Source organism: Excalfactoria chinensis, chromosome Z (assembly GCF_039878825.1).
Source record: "Excalfactoria chinensis isolate bCotChi1 chromosome Z, bCotChi1.hap2, whole genome shotgun sequence".
NCBI classification, from domain to species: Eukaryota; Metazoa; Chordata; class Aves; order Galliformes; family Phasianidae; genus Excalfactoria; species Excalfactoria chinensis.
This window is the reverse complement of record NC_092857.1, coordinates 59,479,685-59,505,405: the sequence shown is the minus strand read 5'-3', so window position 1 is coordinate 59,505,405 and position 25,721 is coordinate 59,479,685. Positions and strand designations below refer to the sequence as shown.

The 25,721-nt window shown below is 37.3% G+C and overlaps 1 protein-coding gene across 10 annotated transcripts in view; it reads right to left on the bottom strand.

Moving 5' to 3' along the window:
* Nucleotides 1-886: 886 nt before the first annotated feature.
* The window catches only part of CAST (calpastatin), a 59,139-nt gene continuing 34,304 nt past the window's right edge, over nucleotides 887-25,721 (bottom strand). For 6 of the 10 annotated variants that reach the window (XM_072360084.1, XM_072360085.1, XM_072360094.1 and 3 more), the window contains 26 exons: nucleotides 24,390-24,431; nucleotides 23,139-23,195; nucleotides 22,938-23,048; nucleotides 22,089-22,178; nucleotides 21,479-21,580; nucleotides 20,670-20,750; nucleotides 20,529-20,573; nucleotides 19,861-19,950; nucleotides 19,595-19,690; nucleotides 18,980-19,081; nucleotides 17,327-17,410; nucleotides 15,951-15,998; nucleotides 13,673-13,777; nucleotides 13,273-13,374; nucleotides 11,630-11,731; nucleotides 10,666-10,749; nucleotides 9,905-9,952; nucleotides 9,685-9,774; nucleotides 9,034-9,132; nucleotides 7,862-7,963; nucleotides 6,650-6,742; nucleotides 5,772-5,825; nucleotides 5,263-5,352; nucleotides 3,309-3,388; nucleotides 2,852-2,918; nucleotides 889-2,165 (listed from right to left, as the gene is read on the bottom strand). In XM_072360084.1, the coding sequence (XP_072216185.1) occupies nucleotides 2,861-2,918; nucleotides 3,309-3,388; nucleotides 5,263-5,352; nucleotides 5,772-5,825; nucleotides 6,650-6,742; nucleotides 7,862-7,963; nucleotides 9,034-9,132; nucleotides 9,685-9,774; nucleotides 9,905-9,952; nucleotides 10,666-10,749; nucleotides 11,630-11,731; nucleotides 13,273-13,374; nucleotides 13,673-13,777; nucleotides 15,951-15,998; nucleotides 17,327-17,410; nucleotides 18,980-19,081; nucleotides 19,595-19,690; nucleotides 19,861-19,950; nucleotides 20,529-20,573; nucleotides 20,670-20,750; nucleotides 21,479-21,580; nucleotides 22,089-22,178; nucleotides 22,938-23,048; nucleotides 23,139-23,195; nucleotides 24,390-24,431 (2,055 nt within the window). In that variant the 3' untranslated portion in view covers nucleotides 889-2,165; nucleotides 2,852-2,860. Of the gene's footprint in view, nucleotides 2,166-2,851; nucleotides 2,919-3,308; nucleotides 3,389-5,262; nucleotides 5,353-5,771; nucleotides 5,826-6,649; nucleotides 6,743-7,861; nucleotides 7,964-9,033; nucleotides 9,133-9,684; nucleotides 9,775-9,904; nucleotides 9,953-10,665; nucleotides 10,750-11,629; nucleotides 11,732-13,272; nucleotides 13,375-13,672; nucleotides 13,778-15,950; nucleotides 15,999-17,326; nucleotides 17,411-18,979; nucleotides 19,082-19,594; nucleotides 19,691-19,860; nucleotides 19,951-20,528; nucleotides 20,574-20,669; nucleotides 20,751-21,478; nucleotides 21,581-22,088; nucleotides 22,179-22,937; nucleotides 23,049-23,138; nucleotides 23,196-24,389; nucleotides 24,432-25,721 lie in introns of all 10 variants that reach the window. The other 4 variants (XM_072360086.1, XM_072360087.1, XM_072360088.1 and 1 more) reach the window with 3 other exon arrangements.

The window sequence follows — 25,721 nt, the reverse complement described above, 5'->3', positions numbered from 1 at the left end:
ATTCTGGTTAAGTACTTCATTTCTACAAATGTGTTTTGTTGTTTTTGCCACTGTAAGAAGGAATTAATTAACGTTTCTGTTTGCTGCTTTATCTATCTGCTTAATTTTCAGCTCCAATGGCTTTCTTAAGCGTCTTAGCTCTGGGGAAAGTTATCTAGTAGCACTGCTTGCCCTCCCTATGACACCCACCTGCTCCCCTTCTTTTTTAATTAACTGAACCAATTTGACCAGTTTGCAAACATATCCAGACACACTGCAGCTCCTTCAATGGGAGAAAAGGGAAAATCAGCAATAAGTACACTGATAGTTTTTATTCACAGAGTTGTATGAGGTGACACGCTAATGAACATTTTAGACACAGAGCTGTGTGTGCCATGAATAAAGCTTGCTCACTGCGCTAGAAACAATCAATACCAAAATTCTTATGTCAAGATCCAGCCGTGAATTGCAACAGTTACAAGCATACAGAGCTGCGTTCACACACTTCGTTAAAATAAGGGTTTCTTTCAGTCTCTTGAGAATGACTGTTCATCATTACATGGTATTACGTCCCAGATTCTAACCGGACTTATTCAGCAAAATAATCATTTTGTTTCTGGAAACTCGTGTGTGTACTCACTGAGCTGTGCTGGGCCTGAGGCCCAGTTTGGCCCTACTTAGCTGCTATACAGCATGAAAAACCAAGGGTAAGGAGAAAGGACCTGTAGCTGGCTCACAGTCAGATAATGGAGGGTTTCATGAAGCACCTCTGACAACCATTTTGGTTTTTTTCTAAACACACACTCAGTTTTAGAAGGCCAGTGTATTTTTATAATTATTTCTTGCTTTCACCTTCCAACTATTCACAAAACAGCTGCAGTGAATAAAAAAAGCCAGGAACATGGCGGTGCGTTCTTAAAAACTTTATTAGTGTGACACAGGTTCTCAGTACAGACTGCAAAGTACAGTCAAAGTTCTGATTATCCTCCAGCTTCCACCTCAAGGCCACCTCCGTCTGCCACACTTCATACTAGAATCAGGTAATGGAATCATTGCAAATACTGACCCTAGTATGACCTCCTTCGGTAAGCTAACAGCGAAGCAATACTTGTGTAAGGATGTGCAAAAAGATGTTTTGCAAGTAATAAAGACAGAGGTAAACAAATGGATGAACTTGGTATGCCTAGGTCCCAGAAGCTCTACCTCTAGCAGACGTAATAGAGGATGCCTGCTCTTGCCCGTTATCTTGAAGACTTGGTGAAAATGACATTGTTCCTTGCTGCATTCAATTCTGTTATACTGCATTCTCTCCTGAGTGTGAGGAACAGAAGCAAGGACCAGAAACAGCAAAAAAGGAAAAACAAACAAACAAACAAACAAAAAGCCCATCTGTCTACTTTAATTTCTCTTTGATCTCTGCTAAGGCTTATGCACCCCCCTTTTTTTTCCTTGTGTGTGATTACAATGGTGTTGGTGGCAGACTGTGATTTTTATTTGTTCAGTCCAGGAGACTCCTGAAATTATGAAAGAGCACAGATGCAACTGCAATTTAAAAAAAAAAATTTAAAAAAAAGTCCATATTATCTGGAGTGGTTTTGCTACGGTTTTAGCTGCAGTTAAGGCAAATACGTGTTTTATCATTCCTGATGAAGCAGCTGATCACCAGTTTCTCATTCCTTACGTATCCACAGCTTATCTGTGGTTTCTTACCATGAAAAACATCAGGAAAGACTGTGTACAGCCAGGCTGAGATCTGCTGGTGATAACTAAAGCTCATTATATTCCAGAATACTTATTACACTCACCGCAATGTTAAAACTGCTAGCACATGCAAATTCTTCTGAGATTTACAGGCACTACGTGGAGATTATGTGCAAAAGTTTGCAATTTCTTTTTGGCATTGCTATTAATTTCTGAAATATACTTCTTACAAATATAAAGCATCCTTTTCCTCTGAAAACTCAAGAAAATTACAAAAAAATTTAAAGCATATCAGTACAATAAAATGAAAGGTTAGGAAAAAAAATACACTAATCTACTGGGAAAAAAAAAGAAAATACAAAGGAAGTCCAGGAAATACCACAGTACAAAAAACACCTAGAATAGCTACATGCTTTTTGCACCATCTTTTGCAGCAATTATTATCCCCAATAAAAAGAAGACTTTTCACATCACGTGCCAACATCCTGAGGGGGGGGAAAAAAGAAAAGAATATTAACATGGAAATACAACAGTTATAAAATATCCAGTGACAGAAGGAAATACAGGAAGACCAAATATCAAAAGAAAGGAGGCATTTTTTAAAGGGATACTGCAGTAACTCTATCAGCTTGCTGCAGATACAGAGCAATTACACATCTTTGTCTCCCCCCCCATTTGAAGTCCACTGCTAAGTCTTCACACAGGACTTAGGTTCGTTCATCTACTGGTGAAACAAGCTGAACCTTCTGTTGGGTTGTTTTTTGGCTTTCTTTTTGTTTTGCTTGCTTGTTTTGCTTTGTTTTTCTGAGAGATGCAGAAATCATGACATAAGTTAACTGTCCTGGATTTAAAAACAACCAGTCAACATATGCTGCCCGGTCTTTGTAAATTGCACGTAAAAGGCCTTACTAAGGAATCAGTATGGTACACTTTGTAATGCTTAAAATTACAAGGGTTTAAAGAAATAACTCTGTACTAGCTGCAGGGACAGATGGAAAGAGCAGTAAGGCCTTTTCTGCATAGGATTCCCTACTGAAGTACAGAGTTATTCTATGTGTTTCTCTGTCTCTAATCACCATTTGCTTTTAATTAAAACTGTTTCAAAACTTAGCTTTAACAACACTGGCATGAACTGTCTTTATGGTAGCTCCAAGATAAGAAAATATCTCACCTAGAAAGGTTAACGTTTAGCTTGTTTTCTGCTTCTCAGATTTGCTGCTGGAGGACTGTCCCCTTGCCTAGAGAGCAAAAAAAGCAAGAGAGTAAGAAACTGAACTAAGCTAAATCCAAACTTAAACACTGATAGACACTCATCACAAATCACAGTTATTCAGTCACTACTCAGAACCTTAAAACACATCTTTCTGGATTTAAAGACCTTCCACTTTCACAGTGAAAACTCTAAGACACTCCTGCTGCTATACAAAAGGAACGTGCAGCAATTTCACAGTAAACAAAAACCCTTCCACTTAAAATGTAAAGAACATTTCCAGAGCAGATGTTAGCACACTGCTGCAAAACTCCCTCCAAGGTAGGAGCACGTAATACAAATCCAAATTGCAGCTGCTCATCTGTCCCAATTACGGTGCACATTAACCCTGACTGCCCATATTCTAATATATTTCCACCTTTTTATGATCCTTGGGTTTTCTCTCATCCTTTGAGGTTGCTTTAGTGGTGACGGTTTCCTTTCCACTTTTCTCCTACACTCCAAAGAAAAAACATAATTACAGTTACAAACACGTTACAGAACTGACAGCTCTTACTCAAACAGCTGCCCTTACACATCATTTTAAATACACAGATGCAGGCTGCACACACACAGCCACTTTTCTTAATTCAAAACCGGCTCAAAGTTGGGATTCCTGCTTAATACTGGGGAAACTAAGGTGCAAGAAAGTACACAGACAAAAAACAGCTGGTGTATTTGGGCAGATTCTGTATTTAGTACAGAGTAATATTTAGCTGAAAACGTCATCACCAAATAAAATAACTCTTAAAATCACAGAATCGCCTAACTTGGAAAAGACTTCAGAGATCACCACGACAACCACCAACCCGGGCTACTGAGTGCCATCACTAAATCATGTCCCTTAGTGCCACATCCACATGTCTCTGAAGTACCTCCAGTGGTGCAGACTCAGCTCTGCTCTGGGCAGCCCATTCCAATGCTTGACAAGCCTCTGTGAAAAAATTCTTTCTCACAGCCAATCAAAACCTACCATGGCACAACTTGAGGCTGTTGCCTTGCATTCTATTACTTGTCACTTGAGAAAAGAAACCAACTCACTTCTCAGCGCGACCTCCTTGCAGGCAACTGGGAAAAGTGATTAGATCTCCCCCATCTCCTTCTCCAGACTAACAACCCCTTTTTCCTTAGCATCTCCCCATCATTTTCTATGCCCTTCACCACGCCAGTGACAAAAGGCATAGTCGATGTTTCAAAGCAATACAGGACATCACCCACTGTCTAAGCTCAAGATAGCAAATGCCAGGTTAAGGATGAGTGAGAGCAATCAAAAACCAAGTGCTGCTTCTCCTCAAACAGGGATCAAACCCATCCCCTTCTTAATACCCTTCTCTAGCACAGCCATCCTTTCTCACAAATTTAAGTATACCGACACTATTACTTCACTTCATACAGACATACAGAACTCCTCCGGGAAATGTCTGACGTGTGTTTGTCAGCTGTGTCACAGAGAATTCTATGACAAAAACTACTTTTCTCAGTATAAAAATTTCTCCAGTGCATTCTTCCTTGATCATTCTTGTTGGCACTGATATTTTCTCTCACTGATATTTTTTTACCTAAAACTCTTCTCTAGTTCTAGCATTTCTTTGAAAACACTCTTGAACTAGATGATTGTTAAGGTCCTTTCCAACCTAAGTCTTTCTATGGTTTATGATTCTGTGACTTCCAGCCTACAAATTCCACTACTTGAAGGGAGTGTACAAACAGGAGGGGGAATGGCTGTTTATGAGGGTGGATAGTGATAGGATAAGGGGGAATGGCTTTAAGCTGAGACAGGGAGGTTTAGGTTAGAGATTAGGAGGAGGTTTTTCACACAGAGGTTGGTGACACAAAAGAACAGGTTGCCCAAGGAGGTTGTGGATGCCCCATCCCAGGAGGCATTCAAGGCCAGGCTGGATGTGGCTCTGGGCAGCCTGGTCTGGTGGCTGGTGACCCTGCACATAGCAGGGGGGTTGGAACTCAAGGATCATTGTGGTTCTTTTCAATTCAGGTTATTCTATGATTCTGTGAACTACTGCGAGATAGCACAGGCATCACAAGCCAATGATTTATCTGCCCATTTGTGCTTTTTCTGTGCAAAACCCATTATCAGAAATCTCTGCTTAAATCATCTCCAAACCTAACTTATCATTCTACAAGACCCCAGACACCACAAACATGCCTTCTTCCAAAACACAAAGTACAGAGGAGGACAAATCAAACTTTCCTTATAGTATTAAGAATCATTACGACAGTTATGGCAAAGAAAAAAACTTTCACAGAGTAGTGAAAAACTGTTTCTTTGGTTGTTAGTTTTATTTTTTTTATGTTATTAGTAGAAAATGTCCTACCTTTGAGTGCTGTGGTGTGGCAGGAGTCTTTGGACTACTATCAAAGTCACCTGACAAGGCATCAATAGCAGCAGAGTCATCTGTAGGCTTCTGCAATAATTTTAATTATGAAGTTAATATATGCTAACTCCTAAAGCCCAAATTATTGTTTTAGGCATTAAAGAACAGCTTAATCATCTTTTATTTAAATACGCAAACCTTATACACATCCTATATACATTACCTTTACAGAACAGACACATTTATTTGAGGTTTCCAAACTACACAGTATCTTTGGACACCAGACACCAGCATTACTAGTACAGTTGTGCATTTATAATGAATAGTTATTCTTATGAAAAGTTTTGCTGCCTGCTGTTCCTATTACCTCCTGCATTCAGTAGCACTTATGACATTTTGCAGTAAAGCTGACTACAAGCCTCCAAATGACACAGATTTAATAAATAAATAAATAAATAAATCGGAGTACACAGCAAACAATCATAGGCCAAAAATGTAAGAAATTCTACCTTTTGTTCTTTGTTTTTCAAAGCATCCTTTGGTGCTGGCTTGACGGGTTTACCCTTTGAAGGAATAAAGATTACATCTTCAAGTTGTGCTGGTCAGGTTCTTTTTATGTTTCAATATATGCTTACATATTAAACAGGGAGTTTTCAGATTATTGTGAAAGCTGAATCACTCTGACCTGACATCTGTACTCCCTGTGGTATATATTCAAAATCAGTTCAGAATGTATTTTCATTCTCTATTCTTCTGACTATGCTTGTAATTTCATCTTTGTAGGCTACTGGAAGAGCAGTTTCTTGATCTAGAACAGATCAAATCACTGTCAGAGTAGTCGCTTGTTACAGTGAATGGCAGTCCCACAGCGCCTCAGGTATACCACAAAGGTTACACTTGCATATTTACTCAGCTCTCAGACTAGAAGCTACCTAGAAAGAATAAGCATTATTATATATGGTTTGTAAACAGCTCCTGTGTACAGGAGACTATAAACAACATCTTTTTAAAGGGTGAAATGGCATTCGCTTTCCTGGTTTTCTGGAACAACTATGAAACCGCTCCAGTATCACTGAAAGCTGCTGAATATTCATGATCATTGCTACTGGCTTGTTAAAATTTATTTTTTTCAGACTGCCTATAAAACACAACTTTGATTATTGTTTCTTCTAGAAATCAAGTGCATGAAAGGATGCACACAGCTTCTCTTAAGTATATAAGATTTACAAATTGAATGTTGATACATTAATATAGCACACACACATACTTCCCTATCCAGCTTCACTGTTCTCCCTGTAATTCCACAGAGGAAAGACTGGCATATGCGCACAAATTTCTAGCATTACAGTAAAACAGTTAAATAAAAACCAACTAAGTTTCTCCTTACCTTATCAGATGACTCCAGAAGTTTTTTATAGTCAGGTGGAATAGTATCATCTCTTTCTCCAAGTTTGTCTCTGTGTTCAGATTTAGCTTTTTCCTGAAAGCATTTATTTGTTTAAGAATTTCAGTACTTGTATTGTTTCCCTGTCCCTATTACATTTTAGAACTGGATACTTGTTTGCTACTTAGGAGGTTGTTCTCTCTTGTGCATCATGAAATGGTTTGACAAATACAAGATCAGTCAGATTAGTTTGACAAATGTTATAAACGTAAGAAAACTGTGAGTGTTCCTTAAAAAGAAATAAAAATGTGACAGCTGCCTCTTTTGAATTTAAAATTTTAGAACTACTGAGAAAAGCCTACATGTATCTACAATTAAGTGTGCTTCTTGTACCTCTCATAACATCTAGGTATGGGGTGCAGAAGCAAAATCACTCCCACTGTAAGCAAAGAGCAAGTCCGAGACTGCCTCAGGAGGCTGAATGTGCACAAGTGCGTGGGGCCCTATGACATGCATCCCAGCAGCCAGAAGGAACTGCATGATGTGGTTGCCAAGCCACTCTCAGCAGCACTGAGTGATCGCCAGTCCCCAGTGACTGGAAAAAGGGAAGCCAAAAATCACTACAATGAGACCTCATGTCAGACTAGAAACCTTCCCATTTTGAGTCTGTTTTATTCACAATTACATGTAGTGATTATTCTCCAGAATTAATCCTTTAAGTATTTCAGTTTATGGTTTACTACAACTACTACTACAATGCAGAGTTGTATGTGTTTTAATTATTAATAAAAAGGCCTTTATACAATTACATAAAGAAGTACTAAATGAGGATGAAAAAAATCAGAAACAAGAAAGAAAAAAAACAGATCTGATTAAACAAATATCCCCATTTATTAACTCAATGTCTGTGGGGTTATAAAAGTCAGCAAGGTTTGACAAAAAGGCCGTAATATTCAGAGGCCAGAGAAGAAACCTGAAAAATAAGTAGAACAATGACAACAAAAGGCAGGAAAGTCAAATTATTGCAAATTCCTGTAATATTTTAACAATTATCTCCAAATAATAAAACACATTAAGTGACTCAACATCTTTGACAAAATTCAAAAAGAATTCATCTGACTGAAGACCATCTGCTTAGAAATAAAATAATAATAATAAAAAATTTAAATCCCCACTTTCCTGGGATAGCAAAAGTTTCAGATTGCCTTTTATTACCTTTACTTTATCCACAACCGGTTTGTTCTCATCAGGATCAGGTTCTCTCTGTCCCAGAGAGTCAGACAAGAGATCCAAGGCATCATCCATCTCTTTTCCACCCTAATAAAATACAAATATATGTGAGAAACCAAATCCACTGTAAATATATATACATATATATATATATTAAGCTATTGCACTAAGTCACGTATTGTACATTTCATAGAAGAGTGTACAGATAGTTCTCTGTTTGTAATTGCAGTGTAGTCATAAAAGCTGGGGAAAAACATCTGTATATTGAAGACATGCAGAAAACAATTTCAAGTAGGGGTTATGGAATTGATTTTAATGTTTTGTTTTTTTTTGTTACACAACTGAACTATTGAAAATAGTACTATGAAAAGATTGTGTTGGTTTGTTCTTTTTTTTTGTTAGGAGTCATTCACTTTGCAAATATTATCACTGCAGACTAGTTTGTTTTACGCTCTGCTTTCAAATTAGGTTGCAAACATGAGAGGGAGCACTCACTGCACAGATCAAAATGGAAATAAACCCTACACACATTACAACTCAGTGCAAAAAAAGTCCTGGTATTAGAAGGAGGTCATGGAACTACCTGGGCTTTCACTGACAATGAATTCGTCCACATTAAGGCTTACAAAATGACTATGCCACTACAATGATGACTATGCTACTATTTTTGCGATACTGACATTAATTAAACCACAAAAAGAATAGTGTGGTTCTGTTAAAAGACCAAAACCTAAAAATGAAGCTATTTGCACATAGCTAACTATCTTCATCTACAGAACAGAAATGCCAAATCCTGCTGATGTCCTTTATAGTTCTGGAGGGATCAGCCATGAGACTGTTCTCGTTTTCAAAGAGCAGCCAGGGAGTTTTCAAGAACAAACTGAAACATGCCGATATTGAGAAAAAAACAAAAAAACCAAATAGAACAGTCTTCAAAAGCAGTCAAACACAAAACGTCCAGAACATCCCAAACTCTATTTTCAAGAGGAAAAAAAAATAATAATAAAAAAAAATCTTCTAATCTCAATAACCACTACTAACAATTAAGGACTTAACTTTACAATGGCCTATACTGGTAAAACTGGTCTTATGACACTACAAACTCTACTCATCAATGTCTTTGTCTGAAAAAAGGCTCTAAAGAAAATGTTGCTCACCGATGTAGAAGCTAGAGGAGCTGCTGAGTGCATGGAGGAAACTGTAGAAGCAGAGATAGCGTCTGAAGAATCTGCAGTTTTTTTACCCGCCTTGGATTTCTGAAACAAGACACAGCCTCACTACTAATAGAGATGGGTAAGAGAAAAAATATTTATCAAATGCCACACATTTGAAATGCAATGCCCATGTTGTTTTTTAAGGATTTTTTTTTTCTTTGAAGCTTGACTTATTTTAGACTGAAATGTCTTCCCGAGTGCAGAGTGAAAGTGTTCTGCATCTTAGCTTGTTCACGTTCAATATTCCTTCTCAGCTACTGGGTTAAAACCTGGCATAGTTAAGTCAAAGGCACATTTCACACAACCTATGAGTAGGTAAGACTTCACCAAGCCCACTTATATCATCAGGTAACATTTTCAGAAGCCTCTACTTCAAGTGCTATATATGCATACAACTGGTAAGAAGACGCAAAAGCTAACTTGTCCAGCTTTTTTCTTACTACGTAAGTTCTGCTCTCTCTTCCACTAATTTCCTGGTACAGGAGTAAAATTTAATTACTCAGGAATATTTGCATAAAAACTAAGGGAAAACATAAAACACGAGGTTACTGAAATTATATGAAAATACATCTTTAGAAGATAAAATATACTCACCTTTTTTACAGTTTGTGTAGGTAATGGGGCAGACTGGGCTGGAGAAAATCCTTTGGTCAAACCTTCTAACAGATCGTTTTCACTCATAGGCTACCATTGAACAGGACAAAAAATATCAGCAAGGTCTATTTTAAACCTTAACACTAGCAAATCTTACAAATGTTTGAATAAGTCATTAATGAATGAAACAGTCCTCCGAATATGTAATAATTCACTTTACCTGGGACTCTTCTTCAGGTTTCATTAACAGTGGTCTTCCATCTTTATCCTACAAAAGAAAAATTCCCTTACATTAAATCAAGCAGTAATTAAATGCAATACGAGAAGTGTGACAGAATTTACTTACTGACAGATAGTGCTACAAAAGAAAGACCAATTTTTAGCATTTTCTTCTGTTACCCATAAAAAAAAAAATCAGGGTCCTCCAACTTAAAAGCATAATGTCTATTTAAAAGTTTTCCAGTATGTGGATTCCAGACTCCCTTAATTTTCTGTTTCCATGGAAAGTAAGTAGCAGAATCAAAAAAGATCTCAACTTCCAGCTTTGTATCAATACTGCTGAATGAAGAGTCCAGAAAGGCGGTGTCAGACTGGTACCTGTGGCAAGCAATGGGCAAGACCTAGCTATATGTAAGCAAACCATTTGCATCTAATGAGTTGCGTGGCATTGTCTGTAAAAACATCCACTTGAAGTTTGTTGTTTTGTGGACTTTTTTAAGAACAGTTTTAACTAGTCATGATTTATTAAATTTTACAATATGATGAAAGACTCCAACATACTAATCTCAAACAATGCCACAGAAACCATTTCAGTTCCTATGTAGGCATTTAATGAAGGATGTCAGATAATTCAGGAAGTACAAACCATGACTTTCACACAGTGTAAAACTGTCTTAAGTAAACATATCAAAATGTAATATGGTTTCAGTTTCATCCATGTGAATCAAGGAATGAAAAAAAACAGAACATTAAATTTCTTACTTTTGCATCTGTTAATCTGTACTCTGGAGGAATCGTTTCTTCATCCTCACCCAGTTTTTTGTGTTCTTTCTGCTTGTTTTTCTCCTTTGAAGGCAAAATAAAATTAATAAAATTAATAAAAACAGTCACATCTCAACAGAAATTCAAATGCACAAGTTTTCAATGTCTTCAGTTTACCAATTCAAATCAATCTTTCTAATTCAATATAAAAGCCAGACAAAAAAAAATCTCATGCAAATTCAAAGAGCCCTCTTCAAAAAGGCTTTATCTGGCTTCATGTTTCTTTTTAATAGCCAGAGTAGCTCCACGTATCTCAGTGAAGATCAGCAGTGTTAAGTAAATGGGCAAGTGTGAATCGACAACATAATAGCACTGTACCTCTGACCAACATTCCTGACTTGTTTGAAATGCACTCAGCAACTACCTTCACTGCAGAGAATGCAATAGCCAAATCCATAAAGGACTAATCTCAATACAAATTATACTGGAAGATGAGAAGGAAGACATCACAGTAAAATTAACTTTAAAAAAATTCTGTTTGACACATTCCAAGCACACCAGAAGAGCTGTTCTCTCTTTTTGGCTATATTCATTACCACTCGGCCCACAGTGACATTCCTGATTTAAACAAATCATCATAAATGTTCCTTTCTGAGAACGACTAAACTATATGTCAACTCCAACGCACTTGTTAGCTCTGCTTTGCTTCTGCAGTAATACAGTAGCAAAAGCAGCTTTCAGAAGTTGACAGAAGATGAAATACTACCAATAGGCACAAAGTACTCACTGTATTCAAATCCTACTAGAATTTCCTAAGCAGAATACAATCTGTTTCACACCTAAATATTCTTTTTTAAAAAGTGTGAGTGCTACCTCCAACTTGTTTAGCCTGTGGAAATACAGAAACAACGAAGATACGTATACCAACAGAGCATTTTTTGAGGTCTGATTTTTTTTTTTTTACCTTAACTTTGTCCACAGCAGGTTTCTTTTCTTCTGGATCAGGCTCCCTCTTTCCTAGACTGCTGGACAAGGCTTCTAGTGCTTCGTCAGCTACATGTCCAACCTGAAAGAGTATTAATACAGTAGAACATGATCATGTGTTTGGAATTCCACTGCAGCTGAAGAAAACTCCTCATAGACTACAACTGCTAGATACACATTACTGAAGGTGGAAAACTGTTGTAGAATCTCTTCTTCCCTAAGTATTTATTAAATCCACTAACAGCTTTCATAGCATTGAGTGCTAGAGCAGATTACAAGAACCATCAGTTCAAATTCCTCTGTTGAGAACTTCCCTGTTGACCTTTCCTTTTAAGTCTGACATACACTAGAATCCTCTCCAGCCAATAAGTCAACTTCACCGGGGGCCAAACTTAAATGACTCTATGCAAATGCACGTCACATTTGTAGGGCTATGCTCTTACTGGCATCATGGATAAGTGGTGGCATGGATCTCATGACTTGCATATTGTAATGGAAAGATGAAGGCTCCTGGGATGAGTAAACAGAGGAGATGAGGAGGGGGTGTTTCCTTCAATGTCAAAGACCATCTGGGGAGCACAGAACTCTGCCTGGGGGTAGACAGAAATTGACTGAGAGCTTATGGGTGAAGATTAAAGGATGAACAAGGAAATCTGGTCAAATTAAAACTTAAAAAAAGAAGACTAAAGAAAATGAAAGCAAGGATGGCTAACCTGAGAGAAATACACTGTCCAAACATCCAGGGATCAGGCTGGGAAAGCTGAAGCCCTGAAAGCAAATTTGGCAAGGGACATCAAGGGCAACAAGAAAGCCTCGCTACAAGCAAACAAGGGATAAAAGGATGACAAAGAAAAATGTGAGACTTCTCTTGAATGGACAAAACAGAAGACTTGGTTTCTTGAGATACGCTGGAGGCTGAGGGACTCAATGACTTATTTGCCTCATTTTCCCTAGCAAGTGCTCTAGCCACACTGTGTAAGCCTCAGAATCCAAAGGCAGGGACTGGGAGAATGAAGTACTGCCCATTGCACAAGGTCAGGTTCAAAACCATCTAATGAACCTGAAGATGTAGAAGGCCACAAAATCTGACAAGGTGCATCTGCAGATCCTGAGGGAACTTGTGGCTAAAGCTGTTAAGCCATATTTGAGAAATTATGGCAGTTCAGTGAACTGAATCCCCACTGAAAAGGGAAAAAAGAAAAACCTAGCAAACTGAAAGTCAGTCAGCCTCATCTCTGTGCCCAACAAGATCATGGAGCAGATCTTACTGGAAGTTACGCGTGGAAAACAAAGAGGTTACTGTGAACAGCCAACATTGCTCAAGTAAAGGCAAATCATGTCTGTCAAGGTTCATGATCTTTCACGATGGGGCAGGAGTACCAGTGGATAAGAGAAGAGCAACTGGTGTCATTTATCTGGCTTGTGCAAAGCATCTAACACTGTTCCATACACTATTCTTTGTCTCAACTGATGAGATGGGGATTTTACAGACGGGCCATTTGGAGGATAAGGAATTGGCTGGATGTAATGGCTTTATACTAAAAGACAATATTTGAATTAAATACTGGAAAGAAATTATTCACCAGGAGAATGGTGAGGTGGCCTTTAGCTCCAACTACTCACAGAAGATGCAGACACTGGAGCTGAAGACTGCACAGAGCAAGCTGTGGCACGAGGGACTACTTCATCCTTTGCAGTTTTTGCAGATGCAGGAGCAGAAGGCTTCTGAAACAGAAGAGTTCCATTGCATTTTACTGAATATACTTAGAAACCCCACAGATATCTGTGAAGTGTTTTATTTTGCTTTATAAAAATACAGTACAAAATAAGGGAGAAAAAAAGTGTCCAAATTTAAAGCCAGATGCCCTTCAATTAAAGAATAAATGACAGAGTTGACGTAATGCATGATCCACTGAAATAACAAAAAAATAAAAAATGAAAATATTTTTTATTGAATGAACAGCATCACTATCCAGTCTTAACAAAGCACTTACTGTTTGCATTTTCAGTGAACTAGACTTACTTTGGATGTGCTGCTGGGCTTTGATGGTTTGGATTGTACTGCAGGCTGTGCAGGGCTGGCAAAGTCTTTTGAAAATTCATCAACAAGGTCAGATTCACTCAAGGGCTGCAAAAAAGGACATATGTGGTATGGGTGACTCACTGTCTATTTCTCATTTATTTTTCATGAATTATACTTCAGGTTTTCAGAAAGCAGACAAACTTCTGTAGCCTACACCAAAATAACCTCTGACGTTTACATCCAAAAAACATGAATTTTACAGTGCAAGGAACTAAAAAGACAAACCAAACAACAACAAAAATCAGAATGAGTCAGTTTCCTTGATATTAAAAGCCAACGTAACTGTAGAGAATGTTGTGTGCAGAACTTAGGGAACATTCTGTTCAATACACTTTACTGAGCTACTGAAAATGAAAATACAACTTTCTCACTACAAAAACAAACAAACAAAAAAAGCCCCACAACAATGATATTTACTATATCCATGCCATACTCTTCTAGTATTTAAGGAATAAATTATACAGAGGTACTGGAAACCAGTAGCATCAGATTATGATTTTCACGTTTTAATTTTAATTTTTTCCCATCATTAGTACAGTTCCCTCAGAGGAAGTGTCACTTAGCAGTTTTCAGCTCATGCAGTGACTGCTGATACTCCATGTCTTCCCCTGCGAATACTCCAGGGAAAAGTGAATAAACTGCAGCCTTACTTCCCTGCTGTGCAAACTATTAGAATTTGTTGATGCTATGTGACTTATTACAAATGCTCCATCCAGCTTTTAGCATTACACCAGTATGTCAGCTAATTTAATATCAGTGATAACCATTCAAGTGCTATGTGGAATTCATTCAATAAATGAATATTTATTCAAAATAATTTGATTAAGTTCATAATACATATTATGATATTCCTAAAGGACTCTCTTACCTTTTTCCCTCTCACACTGTTTCTTTTGTTGGTCAGTTTCCCAAAGTATTTCAAAACTATTTAATCACAAAAAGTCCCACTTTTCATAACTACTGAGTTACTCTTTAAACTGCTACCTCATAGAAGCATTTAGGAAATCAACTTTTTTTCAGAAAAGCAATGACGCCACGTGTAGTTAAGGGCACGCAAAAAGAAGAAGTCCAGCTAAAATCATGAAAACAACTGACTGTGTTTCCCAGGAACTGAGCATGAGATGCTAAGTGATTTGAAGATTAGTCAGCTAGTGACAGAAGGTTCTTAACTTTGTTGCTTTCAATTTCACAGATCTAAATTACTGATGACACCACCGGAATACTGGCAAATATGACTTGCTGAAAAGTGCCTTCTTCAAATTACAAAGTGGGACATAGCGCAGAGGGCTTGTCTTTTTTCCCTTGTGACATGTTTGGCAGGTATTTCTCTGTGCAGCTTCTAACACATCACCCATTCAGATGGCTGGATGTCTAAGATTTGACATACACAAATTTATAGAGAGGTAAAGTCTTATCATTACTGTCTTGGTCTTCCTCCATACTTCAAGCTTCAATACTAAAAACAGATTCACATTTCTGTTACAAAAGCACTGTTCCATTTTCACTGAGATTGGTCCCGACATTTCAGAAGAACAAAGGTTAACTGTACTTTTCCCATTCTAGCCCAGGTATTTCAACATCACTCTTTTAGTCATCATATTTCATTTCCTTTCTTTTCAGTTCCTTTTCTTTTTCTATTCCTTTTTTGTAGTAGTTATTGTTGTTTTCCTTTTGTACTTTCTCAAGTAACTATTGAACTTTTTCTTTAGTCCATTCAATCAACCTTTCACTTTCTAAGCCATAATAGAGATGCTTCTTGGGAAGTCCAAGTCAATCTCTTTATTTAGAAAAATGTCTGCAGCACCTTTTTGCTACTTTCCAGTTCTGCTACCTTATATTTGATGACTAACTGTCAAGAAAACACTGACTTTCCTACCTTACCTCTATCTGTATTTCAATTGCTCAAGCAGACTTCTAAAGGGCACTTTATACTGTTTCTTCACAAAACGTTTTCTTTGTGTTAACAGTTATTTCTATAACTCTTCAATACGTAACTAACCTCTAGATACTTTTCTTACTTTGATCTTCTCATTCACAGCCAGTAAATTTCAGTATAAACAGCTTCTGCTTGACTCATCAGATTAGTGCTTTTTGTGCAAGGAATTATAGATGCAAACAAATAAAGAGACTTACATAACGGCACAGAGATAAGTGATGACAGAAGGGGAAAAAAATATGGTATCTATTCACACTCCGACATTACTGTCAGTTTTCTAACCTTAGGTTTTACTTCCGGCTTTGTGAATACTGGTTTTCCGTCTTTATCCTGAAAGTAAAAAAACAAGTATTTTCCTTTATTGCAAGACATAATTCCATATACCACAGTCACCTCAAAATGACAACATGAGACAGACCAGATTAAATCAGTGACACAGTCACAGGCATTCCCCTAAACAGAGGTAGCTCTTACATGGCCAGGTTAGCAGGTTTAAAAAAATAAAAATAAAATAAATTAAAATTGGGCTGTCAACACAGTAAGAATGGGCTAAGAAACTGAAAATAAGCATTCATTCCTATCAGTACCAATATTCAATATGAATTAATTCCATAGCAAAACAGCAAAAATTGACCTAGTGGAAAATTAAGTTCTGAGTGCAAAAGACAAACTTCCTCACTTGTGCTTTACAATCCACATTCCTGGCTGGACAGACTTGAAATCTCTAATCAAGGGGTTAAAGTGCTCAGTTCAAAACAGAACATTAACATACAGCTCCACAAGTGACAGTTACATACCAATTTGTTAATGTCAACTACTTTAACAAACATTAAAAAAAGTCAGTTCTGTAAGTGAAATTGAACTACATGGAGGACACATCTTAGTTCTACTGCTGGTTTTCTCAGGCCAAATCTCCACCATTTGAATTTATCATTTGAAGAAGTAGTTTCCATACTGTTTTAAATTACTATTTCAAGGCTGCATGGAAAATGGGTACCCAAGAGTAGTTCTCCAACACTGAGGCTGAATATCAGAAATAGATCACATCACTCTTTGGGAAGGAACATGTGAGCTGGGATGATCCTATCTTTCCTGAGGATGTCTGGAAAAATGCAGCCATGCTCGTAAAGGAAAGGAAGAAAAGCAGAGACAGAGGAATCATCTAGAAGTTAAAGCCACTGGCTGATGACAGTACTAGGTGTGGTTTTCCCCATGTCCTGTCCCTACCTGTGACCAAAAAATGTGTTACAGGTAATCACTTGAGGTGAGGCCTCACCAATGCTGAGTACAGGGGCAGGATGACTTCCTTAGTCCTGCTCACCACACCATTCCTGATACAAGCCAGGATGCCATTGGCCCTCTTGGCCGCCTGGGCTCACTGCTGGCTCCTATTCAGCTGACTGTCCATAAGCACAACAAGATCCCTTTCTGTCAGGCAGCTTTCCAGCCACACCTCCCGAAGCCTGTAGGGCTGCCTGGGGTTGCTGTGACCAAAATGCACGACACAACACTTGGCCCTATTGAAACTCATGCCACTAACTTTGGCCCATCAATCGAGTCTATCCAGGTCCCTCTGTAGTGCCCTTCCCCCCTCAGGAAGATATTATAGAACAGTAATTATCCTATTTACATAGCAATGGAGATTTTTAAAAACTTACCAGCTCTGGAGTTAGCCTGTATTCTGGAGGTATTGTATCATCAAGTTCTCCAGCCTTTTTTTCTTTCTTCTCTTTAGCTTTTGCCTAAAAAAAGAAAGTACAAAAAATATTTACTTAGAGAAACAAAAACATATCTTACATTCAACATTGCTAACAAGATAGTTCAGTCAAAGAAACACTAGCATCAGATAAAGCTATTCTGTATATACTCTGTGTATCAACATATTCAAATTCACAGAATCACAGAATCATTTGTCTTGTAAGACACATTAAATCTTTGTACAGCTCTCTGAAACGAACAGTGACACCTACAGCTCAATCAGGCTGCTCAAATTCCCATCCAGCCTGACCTTGAGTTACTCCAGGGACAAGGCATCCACTACCTCCTTGTGCAACCTGTGCCAGTGCTGCACTATGATGACTATAAAAAATTTTCTTCTTATATTTAGTCTAAATGTTTTAGTTTAAATCATATTAAATCACAATAGACCCTGATGAACAATTTGTCCCCTTCTTTCCTATGGACCCCCTTTAGATACTGAAAGGTCATAGATACTGTGAATTCCTTGATTCACTCTTATCCAATTTCTGTGGAAAAAATAATTATGGCTTAAGAATTAATACCACAAAAAAGGACAACATTTTGTTTTTCTTTTTTTAAATGCATAAGGCTTCAGCCAATGTTCACAACTGTAGCTTCACAGACAGTACTTTCAAAGTACAAAGTCCTGAAGTTCCCTTGGATTGCATCACACTGACAATACAAAATGCAATTTGTCATCAGCTACTTAAACGCAGCTTTTCATTCTCTGGACCTTCTTCATGAAGTAATGCATCCACCAAGAAATATGAAGATCCAGACTCAATCTGCAATATAACATGTCCTTGTTTGTCAAAATTTTTCTCCGATATATGTTGCTAGCAATAATTATCTTTCTGCTATTTCCCTGTCATTTGCCTGCTTTGTGCTGTAAGTGAAGATGGGAGGAAAAAAGTAATATTAGTGATGTTATATAAGCAGAGTTGCCAAACTGAATTAAAAAAAAAAAAAAAAAAATCAAAGGACAACGCACAAAATATGGCTATGGCAAAAATCTTACTGTAGAAGGGGAAAAAAAACAAAAAAAAGACTGAGAACACAGCTAAAGATAAGGCTGAGATTTCAATGAAAATGGAACTTGGTGGATGAAGGAAAACATCTGACAAAACATCAAAAAAATTTATTTAAAAGTAATCAAAGAAGGAATATATGCAAAGCAAAGATCTAGTGTTAATTGTACCCTAGTGTGCTGGGAACAAAACAGAGGAACTATAACCAACACAGAGAAAGGTATTTGTATTCATATCTACATAGTAAAAAAAAAAAAAAAAAGAAAAAAGAAAAAATAATTTTCTGAATGTCGTATGATATTCTACCTCATTCCACTTGGGATTTTGTAATTTTCAAATTTTCCAAACCAAACTGGACTCAGACTTTCCTTAGACTTTTGGCATGAAAGTTGCTTTGCTATTATTTTACATGTTTGTACAGTATCTAACACAATGGATCTAAGATTCCACAGGAGACATTTTTTTAAAATTTTATATTTTATTTATATTTATTTTATATTTATTTATGTATGTTTTTATTTTTTTAGTGGATCAAGATTATACCTCTGACACCTCCACAATAGGGCTAACATCTTTTGGTTCGGGTTCAGGTTCAGGTCCACCAATAGTAGCCATCAGAGCTTCCATTGCATCCTCTTTGATTTCCTGTATTCACAAAAACATGCAGATTTTTTTGTTATTTCTTTAAATGGACAAAAACTCAAACATTTTGCTGTATATGAAGCAAACAGCTAGCACACCTGTGGTCATTTCAACTTGGCTACATTTGACTTTTGTAACACCACACTGAAGCATATGGCAAATTTTTGAGAAGATACGGTCACACTCATTCTCTCTTAAAATAATAATAATAATGATTTGTAAGATGCTAGAAAACATAATCACACCCAGATTTTAAACACAACTCATACAGCTAAAAAAGGTTACTTTACTCCTCCAGTCAAAATAAGGGTCATTCTAGAGAGGATGGAAATGTAATCATCAAGACCAGATCTTTCAAATGCTGGATCATCTGCACCACCAGAATTCCTAACATTCACTTACTTTCTTGGCTGAGCACAATTTTCAACTAAAATAAGGATGACAAGTATCCTTACAAGACAAAACATGCTGAAATTTTAATTAGAGGCTAACTAGTGAAAAGATAAACCTTTATACCTCTTTTGATTTTGTTTTCTTCTCTTTAGGAGGAACTGAAGTCTTCACTGAACTTGCCACTTGTGCTTGTAAGATTTCTCCTTCCTTGTTTTGTTTCTTCAACATGAGAACAAAATGAGAGAGATTTAATTACAGGCAAATTGGCAAAAATGTTTTTCACAAGTAAAAGGAAAGGAAAACTATCAACATTATTTTAGAGTGAAGCATTACGACAACAGCAGTATTTCACTGCAGTAAAAGATTGCATGGTGAAGAAAAATCAATACCTCTGTTGTCTTCTTTTCTTCAGTAGCAGCAGTACTACAGGTAAAGTCAGACGACAGGGCATCTGCAAGCTCATCATCTGTCATTGGTTTCTGAACAAATTTTGCAAAGTAGGTTATGGTTACTGAAGTTCAAATTTCAACGCTGTCAAACTCAGTTTAAAATCCAAATACGTTTCAAGCTTACTAAAATGATACTTTTCATTTTTTCATTCACTTTTCCAGACAAGTACTTAATTTTATATGCTGAATGTACAAGCTGCTAAATTAAATCAGCTTACAGAATTTTCTTGTAAGTATAAAGATCCAAGTAATCATTGCTAAAGAGATTATAAAGAGACTATTGTGTGCATACTCAATACATCTTCTCTGTGTTATTATTATGACAACTATTTTGTCCCTTTACTATTATTAAATCCAATACCTTTAAAGGCATTTATTACACCTGATTCAGTTTATGTCAATTCCTACCTCTTTATTAAAAAGCAAATAAACAAAAAATCCCTGTGCCCACTTCTTAGTTTTATCAGTACCTAATGGTATCTGACAGCACACAAGCCTCTCCTACTTCCTGGTATGTTTTGAAGACACATGAGATTTTAATTTTCCAAGGAATCCTGTGATAATAGGGTTATTTTCATCTCGCAATACACACATAAGGAAAATCTTACTTCATCTACTTTTGGTAGGCCTCCATCTTTGACATCCACTTTGCTCTAAAAGAAAAATTGATTTTGTATTAAGTGGGAAACAAAAACATACAGAAAGAAAGAAAACAGACAAATAATTGTGTGTTTTGCTAACTCACAAACCTTCAATAATGCAAGGTAATCTGGAGGAAGGCTACTTTCTCGTTTACCCAGTTCTTCCAAGTATTCAGAAGAAATATTTTCCTTTGAAAAGAACATATGCATCAATATTTTGACTATTGAAATAAATTTCTAATTTTCAGATTTTCTCATTTATTTACAGCAACATTTTTGCAAAGAAAATAAAAGCACTGGCTAGATCACAGGACCAATACAAAAAGCAGCTATATAATATATTTCTGAATCTACAGTCATGCATATGCATATCAAATGTTTTCAGTTGTGTACTTCATCTAGCAGAACTTTGCTAGATCATTTCTGGAAGAAAATTTAAAGTATCACAGAATATATTACTGTACATGTACTGAATTTTAGATATTTATCCATCCCAATTTGTTTGTTATAAATGTGTACTGAATTAGACTTGTAATCTTAACTGTCCTTATATGACTCTAGTATTATAACTCTGAAAATATGCGTTCTTCCTCAAATTCTCAATATTTTACTCACGTGTAAGTAGACGTAAAAGCTCCTAGACTCTTTATTGTTCTCTTACACACCCATTAATGCATTTTGCAAATGTACCGGAATTCAAAAAGCAACTTTATTGTCTCTTACTTAACCACATCCTGCTGCAATATATGCATAACTACACCATTTCTCTATTACTGAAAACCCCTAAAATGCAGCTATTAAAACTCTATTTTGCCTCTTAGCAGACTGAAGTAACAATTACTGCATCACTGTACAGGTGAGCAACTGCAGACACATCTTACAGATGAATTTTCGAAACACTGAAAAGTGTTAAATACCGTAATTTCCGGACCAGTGTAAACTGGTCTAGTAGCCACATCTTCTTCAGGTCCACCTAGCGTATCTATCAAGCTGTCCAGCGCTGATTCATCCATAGCAGGCTAAAAAATAAACAGAGCATTATGAAACATGCTATTCCATGGAAAGAAAAATATCATCTGGTGGATCCATAGAGGAAGTTGAGAAACTAGACCAGAACATTTCTTTGTGTAGGTCTAGTATTTGCAAATATTTTCAATGAAAGCTCATCTTAAACTCAGTCCCAGTGCTGGTAACACTTCGTATTTATATACTAGCTGAAATACATGTATGAATATAAGAGAGAAATAAAAATAAATTAATTCTATGCTACTTGTAGTAAAAAAAATTGTAAATCCCATTATTGTAATTGTAATTGTAAATGCCATTATTTGTTTACCTGCTCCTTCAGGTAGTCCTTCACCACAATCCATAACTACTAGAAAGCAATACTTCAGCAATAACAATTTTTTTTTTTTTTTTCTGAAACGGAAATATTTCATTTTTCTGAAACAGCAATGTTTCAGAAAAAGAGCCATTCCCTGAAGTCAATTTACAATGGAAGCATTTCTTTAGGATGCGTTGACCAACCTCAGTATTTGGTTTATCAGCTGCAGCAACCACACTTGCAACAGCAACTGCACTTGCACCACCTGCTGTGGATGTCTTTCCGATCTTGGGCTGGAGAAATAAGAGAAGAATTAAGAGATCATTTCACTATGTGACCCTGTATTAAAAATTCTACACAGAATACGAAGTGAAACAGATATTCTCCTCAGGTACATGTAGCTATTGTTCCTCTGTATCTACAATTTGATAGAAAAAAAACAAAAACAAAAACAAACAGTTCCACATGCTGTCTAAAGGGTTTGGAAACTGGATATCTGCAATTTGCACAACAATAATCCAACCAGCCAACAGTGTTCAATTCAGAGGCAATACCTACTTATTTGGGACCCAGCAACTGGTTTATACACCTGTACAGCATCCAAATGCTTTGGCGGAATGATCTTACCATTTACCTGTGATATTCTGGAAGCATATACTGCTTACAGCATGAGCTTGCACAAAGTGTGATCTTGCATGCAAAACCCACACAATTTTTAATTATTTATTTATTATTATTATTATTATTTTTGCCAGCAAAAGAAATTTGCAGAGCAAAAAGATTATGGGTTTCCTTTCAAGTCTTTTTTAAAAGCTTTTGTTTGCATCTAGATGGTGGTTCTCAATACACTGTTAAAATCAGCAGCAAATACTGCTCAAATAATTAAGCGTAAGCTGTCTATTTATTGCAACAGAGTTTAGCAACGGAGTAACATCAATACGGACTTCAGACTTCTGTACTGCTGACATTCAGAAAAACAAAAGAAAACACTAGGTGTAGAACTCTAACTTTTATCCTAAGAAATAAAAGTTGGATTGCTACTTTTAATATACCTGTGCTGTGTCTGCAGAGGTTGCCTGTGAAGGCCGCTCAGCTTGACCTGTAATTTCCTTTCCCGTATTATTTGGTTTAGAAGCTGTTACCAAAGAAGGTGCAATTTTTGCCTGTATGGAGAAAAACCGTTATCAACAGGTTGGGAATATATATAAATACACAAAAGAAAGAAGTATCAGAGAGAGAGGATTATTACTTACACCACTGGATTCCTTTTGCTTCTCTTCAGTTGGTTGATTACTCTGAGAGATTGATGGCTGCCACAAAAGAGAAACTTATGATTATTTACCACAATTCAATGCCAGGGAACATGATCTACACTATGTAAGTAAGTAAATCTATAAATAAACATTCTTACTAACTGAAAGTACGTGAGGAGAAAATTTATTCCTGTTATCTATCAAAACTCAGAAATTTGGGCTGGGAATAGGGTGCACTTACTGCCCAATACACTCTCTGAACTGGACAATCCTTTAAATGCTTTCCTTAGAATAGCTTGTTTTAAGGGAAAAAATAAAAATAAAAATGCAAAACTACAGGCACACCTTGAAAATGGCAGTCTTTAAGCAGGTACTTATTTTTAGCCAGAGGCAGAGACGATTCACCTTTCAGCCTGTACTCACAATAAGGTAGTTAAATAGGGAAGCCGTCACAGGGACAGCCATTCCTGGGTATTGTATAAGTAGAAAAAGCACATTTACTCCATTCTCCAATACTCATTTATCCTTTAAAAAAAGTGCTATTTTAAATTATATTTTCAACTAGTGCAAACCGAAAAGTGAATTAACTTTTCTTACATACTCTTCTTAATACTACACCTCTCTGGCCAATTACAGTGTCCTCTATTTTGCAAACTAAGGCTGAAGCAATTTTGGCCCTTTGGGTTGGCTGGTTTTGGGGGAAGGGAATTGGTTGTTTCTATTTCATACTTGAGATATTTTGGTTTTGTTCCTTTTAAGTCAGATTTATTACCTCGCTCTGGAAGGCGTGAAGGGTAAAGTAGGAGAGTTTGCAGAAAAAAAGGAATTAACTTTAATCCTCCCTACAATGAGTAAGTCAATTTGGCCTACAGCTTGTTTCTCTTCAGATAAATTTGCCTAACAACAAGTGACAGACAAGAAGTTCAGACTTCAGGACTGATATCTGAGCAAATTTGAAACTATATCCCAAGGCTGCTAACCAGAAAAATGAGAACACCAGCTTTCTCAGCATTTTTCTGCCCACCTTTCACCTAAATGAGCACAAGATGGACTTTCTAAGATGCTGTAAAATAATAATGCATACTGACTGCCTCCCCAAAGCACTACCTAGCTCATTGGCACACAGGAATGTTACTATTCATTCAGCAGTTTTGCGCAGCACAGTAGTGGCTAAGAATTTATCCTATCAGTCCAAAGTCAGTCAGAAAATGAAGTACAACAGCTCACTGAGAGTGAAAGCTAAGTACTTACCTGTGCAGTTTTCTCAGGTTCTGTCTGGATTGTTGGTGTGGACTGAAACGTAAGAAATTTTAATTCAGACAGAGATATATTTGTGTATTTCTAAGGTGTGAGCTAATTTAAAGAGAAATACTAGACTGGTTTGCACTTGTTCTATACAACTAGTATGTTGCAAGTTAACAAAGATCTGGCTGTGACTTTCACTCCAATGATCTAAGAACTGTCGATGTATACAAGCACACACACACACACTCCTTACAGCCAAGAAGGTTACAAAGCCATTAAACAAACAAAATAAATAGATCAATTTACATATGAAAACTTTCTGCAGCCATGCCACAGAATTGATTCCTATGATACACCTCAAGTATAGTAAGCTCTAAATTAATACTAACAGAAACAAGTAAGAACAAGCAATGAAAAGCCAAAAGATAGCCCTATATGATGAGAAGAAATTAAAAATAAAGTGTAATGTCTTTGTCAGTGACATGGACAGCAGGATCATGTGCAATCTCCACAAGTTTGCAGACAACACCAAGATGAATGGTGCAGTCAACATGCTGGAGGGAAGAAATGCCATACAGAAGGACCTGGGGAGCGCTGAGAAATCTGAGAAATGCCCACAAGTGATTCAACAAGGTCAGCTGTGTGTTGCCCTTGGGTTGGGGCAATCCCAGATATGTGCACACACTCAGATAAGAGATCAGTGAGAGCAGCCCTGCAGAGAAGGACTTGAGGGGTTTTTTGTATGCAAAAAGATGGACATGAGAAAGTAGTGTGCCGACTGCCTCCTGGGCTGCATCAGAAGAAGAGTGGCATCAAGGAGAGGGAAGGGACTGCCCCTCTCTGTGCTGCCCTCATGAGGTCCCATCTGCATTCAGGACTGAGACCCCCAGCACAATAAATATATGGAATTGTTAGAGCAGGTCCAGAGGAGTACCACAAAGATGTTCAGAGGCTGGAGCATTTCTCATGCAAAGACAAGCTGGTGGAGCTGCGCTTGCTCAGCCTGTAGAAGACTCCAGGGAGACCTCACTGTGACCTTTTAGTACCTTTATGGAGCCTACAGATAAGCTGCAGAGCAACTTCTTACAAGACCATGCCAATGACAAAGAGGAACGGTTTTAAACAAATAGAAGGGAGACTTAAGTTAGATGTTAGGAGGAAATTCTTTACTCAGAGGGTGGTGATGACCTGGCATGGCTGCCAAGAGAAGCTGTGGTGCCCCATCCCTGCAGGTGCTCAAGGCCAGGCTGGATGAGGCCTTGGGCAGCCTGAACTGGTGGGGGCAGCCCTGCCCATGGCACGGGATAGGAATGGATGGGCTTTGAAGTCCCTTCCAAC